At 41.9% G+C, this 20974-nt stretch overlaps 1 protein-coding gene across 1 annotated transcript in view; it reads right to left on the minus strand.

The window, feature by feature from the left end:
- The window catches only part of CCDC39 (coiled-coil domain 39 molecular ruler complex subunit), a 119104-nt gene that overhangs the window by 74416 nt on the left and 23714 nt on the right, over positions 1-20974 (minus strand). Inside the window, exons 2-7 of the mRNA XM_073674972.1 lie at positions 17930-18049; positions 12441-12587; positions 7691-7849; positions 7361-7453; positions 6876-7004; positions 2054-2245 (exon numbers count right to left, since the gene is read on the minus strand). Coding sequence (XP_073531073.1) covers positions 2054-2245; positions 6876-7004; positions 7361-7453; positions 7691-7849; positions 12441-12587; positions 17930-18049 — 840 coding nt within the window. The remainder of the gene's footprint in view (positions 1-2053; positions 2246-6875; positions 7005-7360; positions 7454-7690; positions 7850-12440; positions 12588-17929; positions 18050-20974) is intronic.

The following is a 20974-nucleotide window of genomic DNA, read 5'->3' on the forward strand; positions in this document are numbered from 1 at the left end:
ATGGCACCCCCTGATCCCCATCACGCTGCACACAAAAAAAAAAACAATTATACTCACCTCCTATCTGCTGCAGCTCTGCTGCCGTCACTGCCATGAGCCCTCACACTGTGAGATGAGCTGCCGGAATAGTCACTGCTCCCCACGCTGGGACTATGGACGTGGAGAGCAGTGACCATTCACTCTCCTTAATAGCGTGCACACTGTACCCGCAGCGCTGCTCCTGCAGCGGCCGGCAGTCTAGTGTGCTCGCTATTAAAGAGCATGAATATTCACTACTCCCCACGCCCATGGGAGTGGGTTGTAGTGAATATTCATGGTCTTTAATAGCAGGCACACATGACAGCCGGGCCGCTGCAGGAGCCGCACTGTGGGTACAATGTTCGCGCTATTAAGGAAAATGAATATTCACTGCTCTCCACGCCCATGGGGCAGTGAATATTTATTTTCTTTAGCAGCAGGCACAGTGTAGGTTGCAGCAGCCGGCTACTGCTTCTTGTGCCCCACTCCTTCGCCGCTGGCACTCCCTCCACACCAGCCACCACCCACAGCATATATTTATGTATATATAATATATAATCGGACTATAAGACACACCCCCCACTTTCCTCCAAAATTTTGGAGGAAAAAAATACGTCTTATAGTCCGAAAAATACGGTAAGTGAGTAAAATAAATAAATAAAATTTATCAAACATGCCTCTCCCATGCTTATAGCCTACAAATTTAAAGGCAGGTAGAATCCAGCACTAATTACAAATAGAGGAGTGTTTTTTTAAGAAAAGGAGGCAGTCACCACCTCCAATAGCAAACAACAGAAAACTGACCAACACCTTAAAACAGAATCATGACCTGGCCAATGTGTGGGCTAACTACCTTCATTATACTTCAACTTCAAGTATATTCTATATGGCAGTAATACAGTAAAGATTACAGATTACATATATTCAATGGTTTGCATACATTTTAGCGCTTACACAGTGCTGCTGTATTCTTTTGTTTGCGTATTATGCAGACATAGCAACTTGCACCTATTCACACTTGCTTTATTCTGTTCACATGACATGAATGACATCTCCTCAGCCAAAATGTGACATCATTTCACATTTAGAACCTCCATAGTCCTTGCAGTGTACAGACCAATCATGCAACTTCACCCAATAAAATCCCAACTTAGAAGAAAGGCATGTCAGGAAATGAAGTAGCAGTCTCACAGTGTGAGGCTGCATAATTACTACACTCCTTCTGCCTTATTCGAGATTGAAATAGTCAAATATGGTGAGCTGGAGATAAAGAATCAGCTCTTGAAAAATAACACTAGGCAATTACTTCTTTTTTTTACCTTTTTAAAAGGCTGATACTAATGGAATTCTATTGCTATTAAAAAAGGTTTGGTTGCAGTTCCATTCAATGAGTAGTGGCTACTGACAAGTACATGCAAGAGAATAGGAGTTGATCTGCAGTACCAGGCAGCGGCCACTACACATTAAATGGAGTTGTGCAGTGCAGCGTTGTTAAATGTTTACAATTGGCAGCAACCAAACCTAAAAACATCTGAATAATGGGGATACCATGAGTTTGACCCCCACTGATCTGATTTTAATGACCTATTCAACATCATATGTTAATGTTTATCATTTCTTTAACATTAGCATCTGCTTAAACAGTCTAAAACCTACAAACTATCTGGAGGAATATTAAAACTTTAGAAACTTTCATGATTTTGTCAACTACCCCAACACCTCTAAAGAAAATCATTTATGCAATTCTACTTCTCAAAGGGACGTTTATAGCTTCACAGCTTGATTTCTCAACACTAGCACATGAGATTACAAAGCAGGTATCATATTATCGTCTTGACAGATTAGTTTGCTTAATTCCTACTCGCTTTTTTCAACGCTATGATCAGAAGACATTTCAGAGTTTATGCGTATCACAGGGTTTCACAGATTTGCCATGTTTCCTAGCAGAACCAGGGCCACGCGTTTACACATTACCAACTCATCACTCGTGCTGTTAGAAGCTTGATAATGAAGAACTTTTTGTTTTCCACCATACCTCATCTTGTAGTTGACTTTGAATATTCTCCTGCTCCTGGTAGTCCTGCCTCAGTTTGGCAGCCTTTCTTTCTACACTTGAAATCTTCTTTTCATATTCCTTATTATTCTCTATTTCGCTGTTCAAAAACTGGATTTTCTCTTTTATAATATTTTCTCTTTCTCGTAATTCTTGTTTCACCTGGGCCAGTAGCTAGGAGAAAAATAACAGAACATCTCACGTATCACATCAATTGTTGTGTGGTTCATTATCCTTAGTAAAAAAGAAAGAAGTTTAAGGCTGAACACTTGTAGTCTATAGTTCACATAATTACGATTTTGGACAAACTTTTAATAAATAAGATTACTGTCACGATTCCGCCTATCTGTGTGTGAATAACTGTTCTGCAGTTCAATAAAGGGCAGGGGCGTGCTGAACTGTCAGTATGGTGATGGACAGTTCAGCCGTCCAAACGGGATCTGGGGCGTGCTAAGATGTCAGTGTCTTGAGTGACAATTTAGCCACCCAAGAAGGGCCAGGGTGTGCCGGTGCCTCCTCCATGTGTCTCCTGTTTGGAGTGATTACCTGGCTATTTAGCCAGCTCTCTGCATTAGATTTCTGCCAATTGTAGCTTTGCTCAAGTGGTGTGTTTTAGCTCTGTGCTCCTAGGCTTGTATTCTGATCTTTGCTGCTTGACCTTGGATTTCCCTTAGACCATTCGTTTGCCTAGCCCTTTTGTTGTCGCTACCTTCTTGGAATTCCGACCCCTGACAGTTTACTGACTATGCCTTTGTTTCACCCCTCTTTCTATGACGTACCCTTTTGGTTTTTGACCTCGGACCTCTTGACTACCCAGCCTCACAGCTTGTCTTTGAGTAGTGACTAGCGTCACAATTAAATTCCAGATAAGCACATTCGTGAAGCTTATATTTAAAGAGAAGGTGTACTCGTGATTTTATACACCAAACTAATGGCATGTATATAAAGGTGCTGTGAAGCTGAGTAAATCCTTACCTAGCTTGTAGAAATCTATTTTGCTGTTTTAGACAAATCCATAATTGAAATTGCATGGTAACAAGTGCAAGTGCAGTTGAGTGGGCACTGCAGTTACAGCTCTCCTGCTTTTCTCCCTAGAACTCACCTGCTGCCTGCTTCCTGTCTCTGACTGACAGGTCACTGACATGTGAGTGGCCTGTCAGTCAGACACAAGAAGTAGACAATAGGCGAGGAATAGGGAGAGAAGCAGGAGAGCTGTAAGTGCAGGGCCTACTAGAGTAAAGAATAATCCTTACCCCAAAACTCTGTTTTAAAGGGAACCTGTCACCAGAAAAAAAAAAAGGTATTAACCAGCAGATATGGGGTTAATCTGCAGGTTTATAGCATTACTAACCTGCCCGGCGCCGCACTTAGCCGATCACTGCAGGGAGAAAATGAACTTTATTCCCCTGTGGCAGCATTCTGGTTTCAGTCACGGGGTTGGCGCCGGTTCAGTCACCGCTCTGAAAGTACAGAGCAGAGGTTGTAACCACACCCCCGACTGACTGACAGCTGGCCCTAATGTAGAGCCAGCTAATAGCATTTTTTCTGGTGATAGGTTCCCTTTAAATAAGAAAACTAACCACTTATTGGGTGTATGTTATACTTTTTCTCAACAGTGAGTTTTACTGACATTCAAAATCTTCTGTCACACATACAAAAATATGTTTAGCAATTTTCTAAAGGGACTTAGCAAAACGCAGCCTGGTCGACAGCCATACAATAAATTTAGTGTAATTTACGCCCAAAATCTGGAATGAATTGTAGCTGGCATAGATCTAAGTTTCTGGCTTGCAGAAATCCTAAAGATGTGCCTTTGAAGAAATTTAGAGCACCTTACTCCAATAAGTTATACTGCAAGAGTGGCATATAAAACATCAGACTTAATAATGTTTCCCCGTGGAGTTCATATATGAATGTGGAAGCTGCTTGATCAAATGAAATAATGTCAGCAATTCAATTAGACATTTTGTCTTACTTAACAGTGAACCGTACTTTCAAGCAACTTTTCTTTATTTGAGGAATAACATTATTTCCAAGCCACAATATTACTTTCATCATGCATTTTCCCCAGTTTTCCCCTCTGCAGGCTCTATCTCTTAACTTGCAAGCTGGTGAAAAAAGAGACTACCTGCCATTATGTCTTCCATGCACAGCTCAAAACACAGGGATGGATTTCTGCATTCATTCCTTACTTAGCACACAGAGAGAAGTAGTATAATGGAAATTATAGTACTGAACAAGGTAGCTGTGAATCCAGCTCTGGGGCAAAGATAAAAGACTTGTCAGAAAGCTCATCACGATCTTTCTTGTCTACCCCTGCTTATTTTCTCACTCTGTTCCTCACTCTTCTTCTCTCTTTCCCTCTCCATAGAGTAATATTCAGTGTTAGGGTGAAGTTGGTGCCGTTACGAACAGAAATCCTGTTTTCCATTTCCTGTGTGACCAAACACCTGGATCCTGTAGCGCCAAGCTGGAACTCTGTCACTATAGACCTGCTACATCAAGGAGACACGGATCATTGAGTGAAGCAGGAAGAAAAGTTAGTCACCACATAATAGCAGGAGCGCGGTTCGTAACGGCACCAACTTCATCCTAACACTGTATATTACCTAAGATCCCAAGGGACTTGTGCCTGCTGCAGCACCTCGTCACACATTTTTCCCATGAGTTGTGCATCACACAACCCATAAAGGTGAGCATATTTCCTTTTACCTTCACGGTTGTTATTGGATAACAGCGCTATTTGTGCCCCTTTCTTCACCTCTCTCCACAGAGTGTAATATGAGGTAACCTGACACCTCACTGTGCTGGCAGTGCTTTTGTCTTAGGAAAGACAGAGTCGGGCTATTTTATCAAAGTGGAAGGTGAGTTCAGGAAGCAGGCGGGAGGAGAAGTGGCTCATAAGTGGAGAAAAAAAAAAACATATTTGTCAAATAAGATACAGTACAGACCAAAAGTTTGGACACACCTTCTCATTTAAAGATTTTTCTGTATTTTCATGACTATGAAAATTGTACATTCACACTGAAGGCATCAAAACTATGAATTAACACATGTGGAATTATATACTTAACAAAAAAGTGTGAAACAACTGAAAATATGTCTTATATTATAGGTTCTTCAAAGTAGCCACCTTTTGCTTTGATGACTGCTTTGCACACTCTTGGCATTCTCTTGATGAGCTTCAAGATGTAGTCACCGGAAATGGTCTTCCGACAATCTTGAAGGAGTTCCCAGAGATGCTTAGCACTTGTTGGCCCTTTTGCCTTCACTCTGCGGTCCAGCTCACCCCAAACCATCTCGATTGGGTTCAGCTCTGGTGACTGTGGAGGCCAGGTCATCTGGCTAAACACCCCATCACTCTCCTTCTTGGTCAAATAGCCCTTACACAGCCTGGAGGTGTGTTTGGGATCATTGTCCTGTTGAAAAATAAATGATGGTCCAACTAAACGCAAACCGGATGGAATAGCATGCCGCTGCAAGATGCTGTGGTAGCCATGCTGGTTCAATATGCCTTCAATTTTGAATAAATCCCCAACAGTGTCACCAGCAAAGCACCCCCACACTATCACACCTCCTCCTCCATGCTTCACGGTTGGAACCAGGCATGTAGAGTCCATCCGTTCACCTTTTCTGCGTCGCACAAAGACACGGTGGTTGGAACCAAAGATCTCAAATTTGGACTTATCAGACCAAAGCACAGATTTCCACTGGTCTAATGTCCATTCCTTGTGTTCTTTAGCCCAAACAAGTCTCTTCTGCTTGTTGCCTGTCCTTAGCAGTGGTTTCCTAGCAGCTATTTTACCATGAAGGCCTGCTGCACAAAGTCTCCTCTTAACAGTTGTTGTAGAGATGTGTCTGCTGCTAGAACTCTGTGTGGCATTGACCTGGTCTCTAATCTGAGCTGCTGTTAACCTGCGATTTCTGAGGCTGGTGACTCGGAGAAACTTATCCTCAGAAGCAGAGGTTACTCTTGGTCTTCCTTTCCTGGGGCGGACCTCATGTGAGCAAGTTTCTTTGGAGCGCTTGATGGTTTTTGCAACTGCACTTGGGGACACTTTCAAAGTTTTCCCAATTTTTCGCACTGACTGACCTTCATTTCTTAAAGTAATGATGGCCACTCGTTTTTCTTTACTTACCTGCTTTTTTCTTGCCATAATACAAATTCTAACAGTCTATTCAGTAGGACTATCAGCTGTGTATCCACCAGACTTCTGCACAACACAACTGATGGTCCCAACCCCATTTATAAGGCAAGAAATCCCACTTATTAAACCTGACAGGGCACACCTGTGAAGTGAAAACCATTTCCGGTGACTACCTCTTGAAGCTCATCAAGAGAATGCCAAGAGTGTGCAAAGCAGTCATCAAAGCAAAAGGTGGCTACTTTGAAGAACCTAGAATATAAGATATATTTTCAGTTGTTTCACACTTTTTGTTAAGCATATAATTCCACATGTGTTAATTCATAGTTTTGATGCTTTCAGTGTGAATGTACAATTTTCATAGTCGTGAAAATACAGAAAAATCTTTAAATGAGAAGGGTTGTCCAAACTTTTGGTCTGTACTGTATATTACAAAGTTTCTTATATGTGCTTATACTATTGATTTATGCAAATTGTGTTGAAAGTACAGTTCCCATTTATGCAGATAAAATATATTCAGGAGTGGCCTTGCACCCTTAATCAATTCAAAATAGAATCAACTGTTTGTTTGACTATCTTATGTTACTTGGCTTACACATAATTCTGTGACCAGTTTAATTAGAATAACAGTTACTACAGGAGAGAAATTACTCGCTTACCAGTGCACATTGGTCAATTTCTCTATCTCTTTTCTGCATCTGATCAATGGTATTTTCCCACTGTTGAATCAGCTGTTGTCGCTCAGAGTGGGCCTTGCGGAAATCCTCAGCTGCTTTATCCAGTTCAATCTGTAAGACAAACCTATCTGTGCAGCAATTCATATTTAATATTACTTGTCTAAGCATATTAAGAGATACAGCAATATTAATTTACAGACAAAAAAAAGTATTTCTAATCTTATAAGAATTGTCCTGATATCTGGTGCTGTTCACGTCTGTTTTTAAATTCCGTCTCTGTAATTTTAGTTCCACTCTTAGACCAGAAAGATGGAAGTAAAATCGGCACTGTATAGAAATTGTAGAAAACAAAAAATAACTTCAAATCAGTGCAATAATTGTACTCCCACCCTGACTGAGTTCACAGCCTCCCTATTAATAATAGACTAATACATGGCATATTGGGAGATGCTTGTGTAAATACAAACCTGTGTAGTGATAGTCTCTGTCAACTCATTGTCCAAAAGTTTGCGTTTGTGGTTGGACTCCATGGTCAGTCTTTCAACCTGCAGTGACAGATCCTATAGCAAGAAATAAGAGTTACATTATAGACACATGTAGAATACATGCATGGGGTTCCCATTGAAGTGAATAATACTATGCAGCAATTCCCGGCCCAAACAAGTTGTGAGGGTAAACCAGAATGGGAGGGCCGATTGTTGGGTCTCCCACCAGACACTTAGCGCAGGCATATAATAGTGATATCACACTACTTTCTATGACAGGAAAATACCTTTAAGTTATATAAAATTACTTACTTTAATTTTTCCTTCATCCTTCTGTGCATATTTCTGAATGGCAACAGTGTCTTCATCTTTACGAGCAGATTCTTCAAGCCAGGCCTCCAGAGCTTGCTGGTCCCAATTAAGTTGACACTTCAAGTTCTCTAGTTTTTGTGAAGCCTTGAATATATTATTCTAAATGAAATAAAAGATGCAAAAAATAGATGGGCGACTCTTAACGATACTGCATTGGGGTTCTTTACTGTCAAGGTTAATCTATATTTAACTAATTAACTTTTCAACCCCTTTGAGATGGGCAATTTTTCATTTTTTCATTTTCATTTAAAAAAGAAAAAAAATTTGGGTCACCAATTTTGCAGACTTGTAACATTTTTATTTTTCTGTTGATTGACTTGTTTTTGGCTTTTTTGTGTGCCGATCTGATATTTTTATTGAAACCATTTTGGGGTACATACAACATATTGGTCACCAGTGACTGAAAAAATGCAAATCTACAATTTTGACTCTTTTTTTTTGTTTATTTTTGGGGTTCAACATATGTATTAAATTACATTCTGTCTTGATAGAGACCGGACTTTCATAGACTAGGGGACACTAATTACAGTGGATATAAAAAGTTTACACACCCCTGTTAAAATGCCAGGTTGAGTCTTGTAAATATCACACCAAGAAGAATGATTTCAGAACTTTTTCCACCTTTAATATCACCCATAATCCGTACAATTCCATTGAAAAACAAACTGAATTTTTTTTCGTGTGGAAAAAGAAAAATAAAGAATTAAAATAATGTGGTTGCATAAATATGCACACCATTAAACTAATATTTGTTGAAGTACCCTTTAGGCCCCGTCACACTTAGTGACGCTGCAACGATCCCGACAACGATACGACCTGTCAGGGATGGTTGCTGCGTCGCTATGTGGTCGCTGGTGAGCTGTCAAACAGGCAGGCTCACCAACGATCAGGGGAGCAGCGACATCGTGGAAAGAATCTTTCCACGATGTCCTGCTCCTGGTTACCAGCCTGCTGAAGCAGGAGCAGGCTGGTAACCATGATAAACATCGGGTTACTAGGGGCACACACGCACCTAGTAACCCGTTGTTTATCATTGTTACCACTCTGCTACGGTGAGCGGGAGGTTACCGCTCACTTTAGCAGGCTCGTAACCATGATAAACATCGGGTTACTAGGGGCACACGCGCACCTAGTAACCCGTTGTTTATCATGGTTACCACTCTGCTACGGTGAGCGGGAGGTTACCGCTCACTTTAGCAGGCTCGTAACCATGATAAACATCAGGTTACTAGGGGCACACGCGCACCTAGTAACCCGTTGTTTATCATGGTTACCACTCTGCTACGGTGAGCGGGAGGTTACCGCTCACTTTAGCAGGCTCGTAACCATGATAAACAGCGGGTTACTAAGTGCGCGTGAGCCCCTAGTAACCCGATGTTTATCATAGTTACCAGCCTGATCGCTGCTCCCGCTGGTCACACACAGTGATGTGTGCTGACCAGCGGGAGAGCAACGACCAAAAAATGGTCCAGGACACTTTGCAGTGATCAGCGACCTCACAGCAGGGGCCTGATCGCTGCAAAGTGTTACACATAGCGACATCGCTGGTGAGGTCGCTGTTGCGTCACCAAAACCGTGACACAGCAGCGATCTCGCTAGCGATCTCGCTATGTGAGACGGGGGCTTTAGAGTTTGACACTTATACAACCACAATATTTTAGTTGTGCTATTTTCATTCCCCCCCCCCCTCACAATTATTTCAGTTTGTATCTCAATGGATTTGTACAACTCATGGGTGACAAAAAGGTGGAAAAAGTTCTGAAATGATTTGATTTGGTATGATATTTTTACATGACAAAAATCTGGCAATTTAACAGATGTGTGAAAAATTTTATGTCAACTGTATGTTTATATTTTTTTCTTTTATCTCTTTATTTTTAAAACCGAGAAAAGGGTGGTGTTTATTTTTTTTAATACATTTATTTTTCACTGTATTTTTTTCCCCCCTTAGTGACTTTAATCTGCAATCACTTGATTGGTGATACTATATGCTGCAATATAGTGAAAATTGCGGTCTCCTTTGAGCTTCAAAGGAGTATCAACTGCCATGATACCTCATCGGTGCACGCGTCAGAGGGCCCAATAGGAGCTGGTGCACACTCGCACATGCAATTGCGCTATTTAAATGCCGCTGTCAGAGACTGACAGCAACGTTTGAATTGCTAAATAGCAGCAGTCGGACTAGCACCGGCTATGTATTAGCCCATATTCATGTTTCATTTTACGCTCACGTCAGTGGCTCTGTTGGGCCTTAGGTCTGAAGCCCTGGAAAACGGGATTCTGGCGTATGTGCTGATAGAGCATTGACTGTAATGATGCAAACAGAGTCACTGAGTGCTCTGTTGGACATAATGTTCAGCCGCATCCGCCTATTTGAGGCGGGCTCCAAGATGCAGTCAACCACATCTGGGTGCCTGCCTCGAATAGGCAGATACGGCCAAAAAAATGAATGTTTCCTAGCCAATGGGTTCATGTCTCTGCATCAGACACAATTCTGTAAACCTTTTCATACTGTGAAATTGTAATAGATTGTTTGGTGAAGTGAAGTGATGGCAATTGGAGAAGTAGAGCAGGTTGTTACGATCCGTTTCTTTAATCTACAGATCTTTGGAGAGATTGCCTGCAGGTCCTTTGATAATGGTGGGGTCAAGGAAATTCACTGTGTGGATCACAATGAAGTGTCAACTTGAAGTTCTGGCCACATACGAGGCACTAATGGAAATCTTTTAAGGAGTCCCCCCATATGTAAAGAACATTATTAATAGGTTAAGTTATACCATGTATTACAATTTTACTAAGGCCAAAGGGACTGTTCTACAATGATTAACCCTGTTTGCTTAAAATATGGTGCATATTTCATTGTTTTTCTTGCATTTCTATACTAAGATTGTTAATCTATATCAGTCAATTTTCTTTTGATGAATTTATATGTCTTACATTTCGATTACACTGCTATATGATTATCTACATTTCCAGTTTGTCTGATGAAGGTCTTATGGAGATACCCATTACCTGGACAACCCATTTTTAAATTAAATCGTCCCCCTTTTAAAATAAAAATAACAGCAACACACCTCAATCACCGAAGTTCCAGAGATTTCGGCGCTGGGTCTCCCAGACCTCGTGTGAAATTATTATGCCACATGAGCTATGCAGCCAGTGAGCTGCAGCTATTTCTCTGCTGTGCTCTCACTTCTTCCGCTTGTCCAAGGTTCTTCCGAAGGAAGTGAGGGGTCAGCATGGTTCACATGGTATAACAATGCGACACGAGCCCCAGGAAACCCAGAGCCAACATAGCTTACACATCAAAATTAAATTTTAATAGAAAACCTACCACTGTTTTTTTTTATATTTCTTATCTTCCAGTTTCATTCTAAATTTACCAGAAATACAAGTTGTAAGGTAGCGCTATTCATCATGTTGAGGGGCACTCACTTCACCGGGTCAATTAAAGCACACATGCAATGTTTTCCGGTAATCTACAGTCCAGCAGTTTATTAAACATCATAAACTGCCTATAACATAGTCCATCTCAGTAGCTCGCAGGCATGTTACACATGTAATATCCTAGAGCCTTTTCAGTGGCAGATATGTCCACTTGGCTCCAGATACAGCCTTCAGCAAGGTAACAATATCAATGTCCATATCAAGCAGCGTTTTTACCTTTGCTGGATCTAGCGGCTTCCATCAGCTCTGTTCTGCCAAAGCTGTGGCTTAAGGCTCACCAGGTGTGGCCCCCCCAGGCCACGTGCCTTCCAGGGCTAATGGTGTCCCAGACACAGGGACCAGGACTCTTGCATCTCAAGGCTAATGGTGTCCCAGACACAAGGATCAGGCCTCTTGCCTCCCCCCGTTTCAAAACCACCAGGATTTATATATCCTTCTGTGCGCACAGGACCTGTGATGATGTCACAGTCATGTGATCAGTCACCTGAAGGGGGAGGTACGTGGTCAGCCGGAACACACCCCCTGGACATTTTAGTAATGCAGCAAGCCGCTGCATTACAAAGTTTATTGGATTCTTCATAAAAGGAAATTCATTGTATATGTGACATATGAATACACATAGACAGTTTACATATAACATCCTTTTTATTATTGTGGACTTTTCATTTTATAATTTAAATAAGATTATTCAGTTAGTGAAAGCTCTGAAATCTTAATGTAATCAATTGAAATACCCATTATATTCTATTGTTATAATGCCTTCATTTATATTAGTCTATTGGGCAGCATGCCCACAGTTAGAAATAGCAGCGTTTTGGACGCAGATCACCTGCACTGTGTCCAAAACGCTGCTTCCCACATTACAAGAACAGTGGATACCCACCGTGCTTCTATTTGACGCTGCGTAAACTCATCCGCGGCGCGGGTTTTCGAGCCGCAGCATGTCAAATTATCTGTAACGGAGACGCTAGTCTCTGCTGCGTAGTTAAATCCCTAGTCATTCATAAGATGCGTTAAATCCGCATAGTTCAATGAACACATGCGGATTTAACTGAATGATTGAAACGCAGCATTTTGGAAGCAGCGAAAATACGCTGCTTCTAGAACGCTGCTATTTCCTGATCATGGGCACATAGCCTGATATACTGTACATACTAAACACAATGTCCACAACTAAAGAAAACCTCTTTATGAATGCATAACCATGTGGAAAGAAAAATAAATATACAAAAATGACCCTTACTTCTTGACTATTTTTCTTTTCTCTCAAGGACACCAGCTCATTTTCAAGACGATGTATTTCTTGCGCAAGACGCCCAATCTCCCTTTCTGTTAGAGTCTTAAAATGTTCTTCACTTTCAATTTCTTTTTCTCTAGCTCTACAAAGAGACTGGAAGAAGAGTTATAATAAAGACCCCTGTCTGTGTTATTGGTCAAATACTACACATTCTGCAAAAAAAAAAAAAAAACATGACAGAAAGGAAAGAAGCATTTTGTTATCAATGTTTTGTCAATGTGGCATTGCTTCCCGCATCTCACAAAGCAGCGTTGCCATCACCGCTCACATAAATAAGGCTTCACGGTTTCATCCACAAAACAAAAACTTGCTCTCAGCAACTTGACAGAATCAAAGAAGAAAAACTGCCGTAAATGACCAAAATGAAGATTTAAAGTATCAGTGGGATAGCAAAAAGTGATATAGCAAAATCTGTTTATGAGACACATGATGGTTTTAAGTGAGATGCCCCAGATTAATTTAGGTGGATATCAACTTTATAGGAAAATTGTGGAAAATGCAATTTCTGTAATGTATTTATAATAAAGAAACGTTTTTATAATGATGTGACACCTAGAAGATATCTTCAAGTTAAATGTTGACCACAGGTCGCAATACTGCCTGTATAAGTGTCATAGATGACTGTGTAGGTTGTGTTATTCTTTTTTTTTAATTTTTTTTATAAAAAGTCTCCTGGGTAATACCACTCATGAGACTTCTTCTGCACACAGGCACAGGCTGGTACTTAAATTGGGTGGCTAATGCCCTTTTGAAACACATCCACAAGAGGAAAGACTTTCCTCTGATGCATGACCCAGCACTTCACTCACGCCAGCCCCTCCTCTGCTCTCCACTTCACTCACCCCGGTTCCTCCTCTGCTCTCTGCTTCAGTCACCCCGATCCCTCCTCCGCTCTTCTGCTCTCTGCTTCAGGCACCCTGGCCCCTCCATCACTCTCCAGCTTTCTACTTCACTCACTTAGCCCTTCCTCTGGTCTCTTACTCTACTCTTCTTGCACAGTTCTCTGCTTCCCTAGTCTTGTCTCTGCTCTCCTGCTCTCTGGTTCACTCACCCCGGACTCTCCTCCACTCTCCTGCTCTTTGCTTCAGTCTCCCTAGCCCTGCCTCCACTCTCCGGCTGTCTGCTACACACCCAATGCACTTCCAGACTCATGTATACAGAACTTCAAAACGCAATTCCCCTGCTAAAACAGAACTTTAGGGCCAGTGATTGGCTGCAGCCTTCATTCATGACACTGTAGTCATAAAGTCACCACTGCAGCCTGTCAATAAAGACTGGGGGCATCTGCGCTGGACATGCAGTGAATGATTATAGCAAAGTTTATTTTTTAAGCTACCTACTGATTAAAAAAAAACTTACTCCTGGAAAACCCTTTTAATCCTACATTTAGGATATATGGACATGACATCTTGAAGACACCAGTGGACCCACTAAGGTTTTACTAGGCGAAGACGCTTCAGGGAAAAGCCGGCTATCTTTTTTCTAAAGCTGCTTTGCTGGTGGTTTTGCAGTCCTTTTATGTGCTAGCTCCTAGCTTAAAAACAAATAAGGATGCTACTTTTAACTGCTTCACGGTTTCCTAACCCTTAAGCGGTTAAAAGACATAACAATTGAACATGTGCACAGCAATGTAGTTTTTACATCGCTGTGCATCATGTTAATTTTTTGCTGCACTTTTACATGGGCGATTCCGCCTGAAAAAGATGTTGTGTGGATATACCTTCTGACAGGCTGACCGGGTCATTAAATGATTATTGATCGGCTACATGCAAACTGATCAGTGATTGCTTTATAGCTTATTATAGAGGTCGACTGCACTTCAATGAGCACAGAATGATTGTTAATATGCTTGCCCTGTGCGTAATAGGACATTGAGCTTTCGGCAGCACAAGTCTTGTCTACACAGGATGATATGCTACCAAGAACTGAGCTTCTTAAACTGGCTTAAAAATCATTTCACTGGTCAAAAGAGCATTTCCTACGTTCGTCAGGTGATTGCCAGCCTGTCTAACGCTTGTACCCAACTATCAGCCTTTCTAAATGGGCTCTAAAACTTCATAAAAAAATGTTACATCTTGTTCCACAAGACATGTGATTCTTTCCATTTACTTGTTTAAAACTTGACAATCCTTAACCTCTTATCGACATTTGACTTACTGGTATGTCATATGCCGGCTCCATGACTTTTATAAAATTATCTCAGCACAGGAAAAAAAATTAACACATCCTATTGTGGAACTTATTATTATTCCAAGATCTATTAATTAAAATGTACTTTGTTTTTGAGAAAATCCCTTTAAATAGTATATAAACTTTAATTTATTTTTTTGTGAATAATTCTGTCTAGCATGGGAAGTTTTGAAACTTTTCAAAATATGTTATCAGTGTTATCAGAGGATTTTATCTTCATTCCTGTAAAAAAAATTGCATACAACTGGCTTACAAAACCCTGCTTTTCTCCAGTCTATCTTCCTGCCCTTAGCTCCATTAATATTAGAATATATAGAACGTACCCATTTGGAGTACAGATGCTGGCATTGAAAGGATCAGCACCTGAGTCTCACTAAGGTTATGTGCATATGTTAAAGGAGTAGTTGAGAGCTAAAATTGATTTTAATCCTAAATACTTTGGTTCTGATCGAAGTAAGGAGCCGGCAAGAGAGCGCACTGTCAGTGCACGTTGTAATAATACCCAGCATGGAGGAAAAGCAAAGTCCAGCGCCGCCCCCGCAAGTGACATCACTTGCAGGGGAGGAGCTGGTCTCTCCTTCTCCTGCTTACAACGTGCACTGACAGTGCAGTCTCTTGTCGGCTCCTTACTTCTGATCAGAGCGCACTGTCACTGTGCATATTGCGCAGTGACAAGAATCTACTGAGCATATGTTGGAATTGCCAACTGATGCATGCTCAGTAGATGAAGCTCTAGCCCAGCCTCTGAAACAGGGAAGGTGCAGCATCTGCCCCTTGATGACAACTCGTTTGACTATCCCAGCATGCACTTGGATTTTCAAGCAAAGAGGAAGTATTTAAAAAAAAAAAAAAAAAAGGAGTTAAAGTAGTGAGGTAACAGTAGGGACTTTTTAATTAAAGCATATTAGAAAAGAGAATAGATTATGACATTAAATAGATAGGCATTTAGGATTAAAATACATTTTAGTATGAGAGAACCCCTTTAAGTATTTGCTATGTTTGTCATGTTTGTTTCCGTGCAGTTTTGTCACAAAAACTGAAGCATTTCCTAGTAAATGTAAAGTGATTCAGATTCCTCAAGTCTCATGCACACGTTGCATATTTTTTTTCTTGCAGATTTGAAGCAGTTTCAAATCTGCAGCATGTCAATTCTTTTAGCGTTTTTCCTGCTAAGAGAGATGTTTTTGATGCAGAAATGTCTGCAACAAATACTTAACATGGGCACATACACTAACTCTTGGGATAAGCTGCTGCAGAAAATTGTTCTGATAAGTACAATACTTGAAGGGGGAAACAGAGGCTGACCCATCACTGCCAACATCTGTACTCCAAATAATATTCTGATATCAATGCAGCTGAAGGCAGGCAAATAGATTGGGAAAAGCAGGAGTTTGGAAGCCATCTTATATGCATTTTTTATAGGAATGAAGACTAATCCCCTACTAGAGTGATTTTCAAACTTTCATAACTTTCTATAGTGGACAAAATTATTTAAAAAAAAGATTAAAGTTTAGTGACTTATTAATCATAACTATACATATCGAACTCAATATTTTTTGAACCCAGCATAGCTGTGATCAAGAACTATCAAGATAAAATTTTTAATGCACCTGAATGACAAAATAAAGTTTTATTAGTAAAAAAAAAAGTTTTAAGACCCCTATAAGGCCACGTTCACACGTTCAGTATTTGGTCAGTATTTTACATCAGTATTTGTAAGCCAAAATCAGGAGAGGGTGATAAATACTGAAGTGGTGACGTGTTTCTATTATACTTTTCCTCTGATTGCTCCACTCCTGGTTTTGGCTTACAAATACTGATGTAAAATACTGACTAAATACTGAACGTGTGAACATAGCCTAAGGCTGCGTTCACACATTGCGTATTTTCGCGTGCTTTTTTGCGCGCGCTTTTTCAAAATACGCAATGTGCCTTGCGTCTGCCAGCAAAGTGAATGGGAAATTCACTTTGCCGTTCAGACACTGTGTGATTTTACGCAGCGCTAAAGCGCAGTGCGAAAGCGCAGCTGCGTAAAGAATTGACATGTCAATTCTTTACGCAGCTGCGTCCTGCGCTTTCTCCCTATTGTGCCCATTATAAGCGATGGAATTACACAGCGGTGTTCACACACTGCGTAATTCCAGCGCTTTTTTACGGAGGCGCAGGAGAAACTATGGATACTCACCTATCCGATGGATGGGAGAGCCGTCCGGTCCGGTCCCGCCGCTTCCAGCATCTGTCGCTTCACGGCAGATGCTGGAAGCCGAGGGAAAGGACCGGACGCCTCTCCCATCCATCGGATAGGTGAGTATCCATAGTTTTTTTCTTTTAATAACTTAAGCAGTGTATGTACTGCAGCCAGAAGCTGTCTGTACATACACTGCTAGGGGACACTCACACTCACACACGACACATAGACACAGGACAGTACACACACGACACACAGACACATACATTACATTACATTACATACACACACATACAGACACATACATTACATTACATACAGGTGTCCATGCTCGTCACACTTCATTTATCCTGCACCTCCGAAAAAAAAAAAGCAGGAAAAAACGCAGTGTGTGAATGGAGGTGCTTTTTTTACTTGCGTAAAAAAAAGCAGGTAAAAAAAGCAGGAAAATACGCGCGCGTAAAAAAAAGCAAGGAAATACGCAATGTGTGAACGCAGCCTAAAGAAGTATATGTCATTGTATCAAGTTAAAAAACAGACTTTGCAGCAAAGAAGCCCCCCTCATCCCACATCCCATTGTGTACTACAGTCATACAAAGTCCCACAGATGACACACCTTTAAGGGACCTTCCTAATATAAGGCTGGGGTCACACGAGCGTAAAGTCAAATGTTATACTGATGGTTCGTATGGCATTCGATTTTTTTCTTGCACTGAACTTATTTCAGAGTCAAATCGCAGCATAAAAAGGCCTCATTGAATAACATTGGTCTGAATGCAATACTTTTTTTTATCGTATTGCACTTGTCCAATTTATAGACTCATGTGAGGGAGCCCTTAAAGTGATGGCATATCACAAATTTATGCCATCAATTTTGTATTGGCAGAGTCTGACTGCCGGGTCCACCCACTGATTCTTAGAATGTAGGACCGCTCTCTTTATTCTCAGGACCCACCAATCATAATGATGTGGATTATCATGGCAACATTTTATCATATTACAATATGGGAATACTCTTAAAAACCATGTATTGGCAGAATGTGCCACGCTCCATTACCTGTGTGTAGTTCAGCTCTTGTCTGACGTTTTTAAGGTGGTCAGCCATTGCTTGAATTCGATCTTCCATATCTTTTATCAGGTTTAACAAACTCATCTTTTCCTTTTGTTTCCTTTGTAACTGAAAGAAATATGATATTATTGTGCCTGCAGGGAGGAAAAGGGGGACATTGCTGTGTCTTAGTATGGTGGTTAGGAAACTCAGGCCTGGCTTTCACATTCTGTGCAAAGTGCATTTGTTGGACATTTTTCTTTTTTTGCTTTACAATACTCATATTGACTCTTACAGGTAAGAAAGATAAAGAATTTATTTATGCCCCTGTTACCTTATCAATTGGAAAAATAAGATGCCCCAATTGTGACTTCTTGGCCTGTGTGAGCCAGCCCCACAATATCTTAACAGGTAAATTGGTCACGTTATTGAATAGTGGTTGCAGAGCAAAATAAAAAGTTTGTTTCTATTTAATCTCTTATAAAGTCTACAGTATATGTTAATTTCCCCTTCATGGGGGCATGAGCATAGTCTCTTCTCTCGGGGCAGTTACTTTTTTCCCTGTAGGTCATTGACCAATCACTAGCAGGTGGCATCATGCAGAAGAAAAAAAAAAGAAGAGCCCAGAGAAGGTCAGAATCTGCTTTCTCAGTGTGATATGATCAGACACACAGCTCTGCTCTCCTCCCCAGGCCAGACAGATCTCACTGCTGACACCTACGGTGATTGCAAGCGGGGAAGAGAGCAAAGCTGTGTGTTCTTTCATGTCTTAGGGTGCTTTCACACTGAGTTCTGGCACCCATTCGGTGACCCCATCGGCGCTTACGTCCGAACCCCCTGCAGACGTAGTAGACTGCGTCTGGGTGTCCATCTTCCGTAGGCATACACACCTGAAGATGATGCACGACAGAGCGCACGTTTGCTCTGTTGGCACAATTATAGTCTATGGACCCATCGCTGCATACGCCCGAATCCCATTTTGCGAAGGGTTCGGACATAAGTCCAGGGGGGATAAAAGAACACGTGCCAGAACGCAGTGTGAAAGCACCCTGTCACAGACTGTCACGAAAACACACTTTGGTCAGACCTTGCAGCTCTCTGGTGCCCCCTTATCCTGCTGGTCAAACACGGTATTGACCGAGGATAAGCACGGGCGCAGCTGCTCTAATTTATGTCGACTATTGCGGCACGTGATGTGACTGGACGTATATATACCACCAGTTCCTTCCAGGAACGTATATATACCTCCGACCAGCCACCCTCAAACCACAATATCACATAAATATTGGTATACTGCCACCACCGATCGCTTAACAGGTGGATCGGGTACCCGTTAGGTAACGTGAATTAGCGGGTGAGGAACGTGTTTGCTCGACATAGGACAAGAAGAACGAAGCTGGTAAATAATAATGATTTACTCCCGAAAGTGGGCAGTGTTTACAAAAGATATACAAAATATTATAAAAGAGACAATGTACATATATGCATAAACAGTTATTAAAATAAAAGGGATAAGTAATAGCAAAACCTGCTTCACAAGGTGATGGTCTCAGATTCTGTGGGGGGGACGGCTCCCCGGAAATTAGATGTGATTCTTCCACGCAGCGAGGAGGGCATGCGTCTGACGTCCCGGAGAAGAATGACTTAAAAAATGGCTGTTCTGGTTTTTAGTACGGGGCCAAAACATTAGGAGACACCCATGGTGTTTACCTCACATGGGGGCTCGGTTATGTGAACCCACCCAGCTGCATAGGACATAGAAATCCTTCAGATTTCACATCTTGGTGTGGGGGGTCCCACATCCAAGATGGAGACATCATGTTTGCCGTCATCAATATTCATGAAGATGGATATTAAATATGATATCTCTATGACGCTCAAAAGCTCAGAATCCATTTCCCGGGCTTCCGGTGGTTTCTCAGTTATGCAAGATATACTATTATAATTGGAAAAAGGTGAGTATTCCAAAAATGTGGTCCCTGTGTTTGTGACCGTCATGTGCATTATCAAAATCGACATTAAACGTTTGTACACTTAAACAATAGGATTGGAGGGAAAAATCCAGGGTATTAGAAGGCTTGCTGTGGGCTGAGGCTTTATGGCTCTCATAAAAATTCCTGAGGTTTGGGGGAAAGCAACAGTGAATTCTATGTAAAACTCTTACAAATGGACCGGGGGTGGAGATTTAAGACCTCTCTCATTTTTCAAACTAGGACAAAAATACATTTTGCCTGACACCTCCCCCTTTTAGACTGCGCTATGGAGGTAGGACCTTCTGGTACTCCTCCAAGCGTATCTCTGGAGGCTCCCCTCGCCGGGACAACCCATCGGCATTGCCATGCTCGCTGCCTTTGCGGTGTTGAACGGTAAAGTCGTACTGCTGGAGGGTGAGGCTCCAGCATAACAACCTTCCATTGGCACCGGACATGGTGTGCAGCCAACTCAGGGGGTTGTGGTCAGTCACGACAGTGAAGGGGTGCCCGTACAAGTAAGGCTGTAAACGGTTGAGGGCCCATACAATGGCCAGACACTCCTTCTCTATGGCGGAATAGGCCACTTCCGTCGGCAGCAGTTTCCGACTTAGGTACAACACGGGGTGTTCTTGGTTCCCCGAGTCGACCTGGCTGAGTACAGCACCGAGGCCAAACTCACTGGCGTCGGTCTGAACGAAGAGTGGCCGTGTGCCGTCGACCGCCTTTAGCACAGGAGATCTGCTCAGGGCAGTCTTCAAAGCCCGAAAGGCCACCTCGCATTCATCTGTCCATTTGACTGAATGGGGTAGGCTCCTCCTGGTGAGGTCTGTCAGGGGCTTCTCAAGGCTACTATAGTCTTGTACAAAGCGTCTATAGTACCCTGCGGTGCCCAAGAAGGACTGCACCTGCTTCTTGGTCCTGGGGGTGGGCCAGGACACAATAGCGTCCACTTTCCCAGGCTCTGGCTTCAGAGTACCCCACCTACCCGGTGCCCCAGGTAGTGGACCTCATTCATGCCCATCTGGCACTTTCCTGGCTTAATGGTCAAGCCCGCCTGGTGAATGCGCCCGAGCACCTGCTG

The sequence above is a fragment of the Phyllobates terribilis genome, unplaced genomic scaffold, assembly GCF_046119375.1.
Source record: "Phyllobates terribilis strain yellow unplaced genomic scaffold, ASM4611937v1 Scaffold_3__8_contigs__length_932513732, whole genome shotgun sequence".
In the NCBI taxonomy this organism is placed as follows: Eukaryota; Metazoa; Chordata; class Amphibia; order Anura; family Dendrobatidae; genus Phyllobates; species Phyllobates terribilis.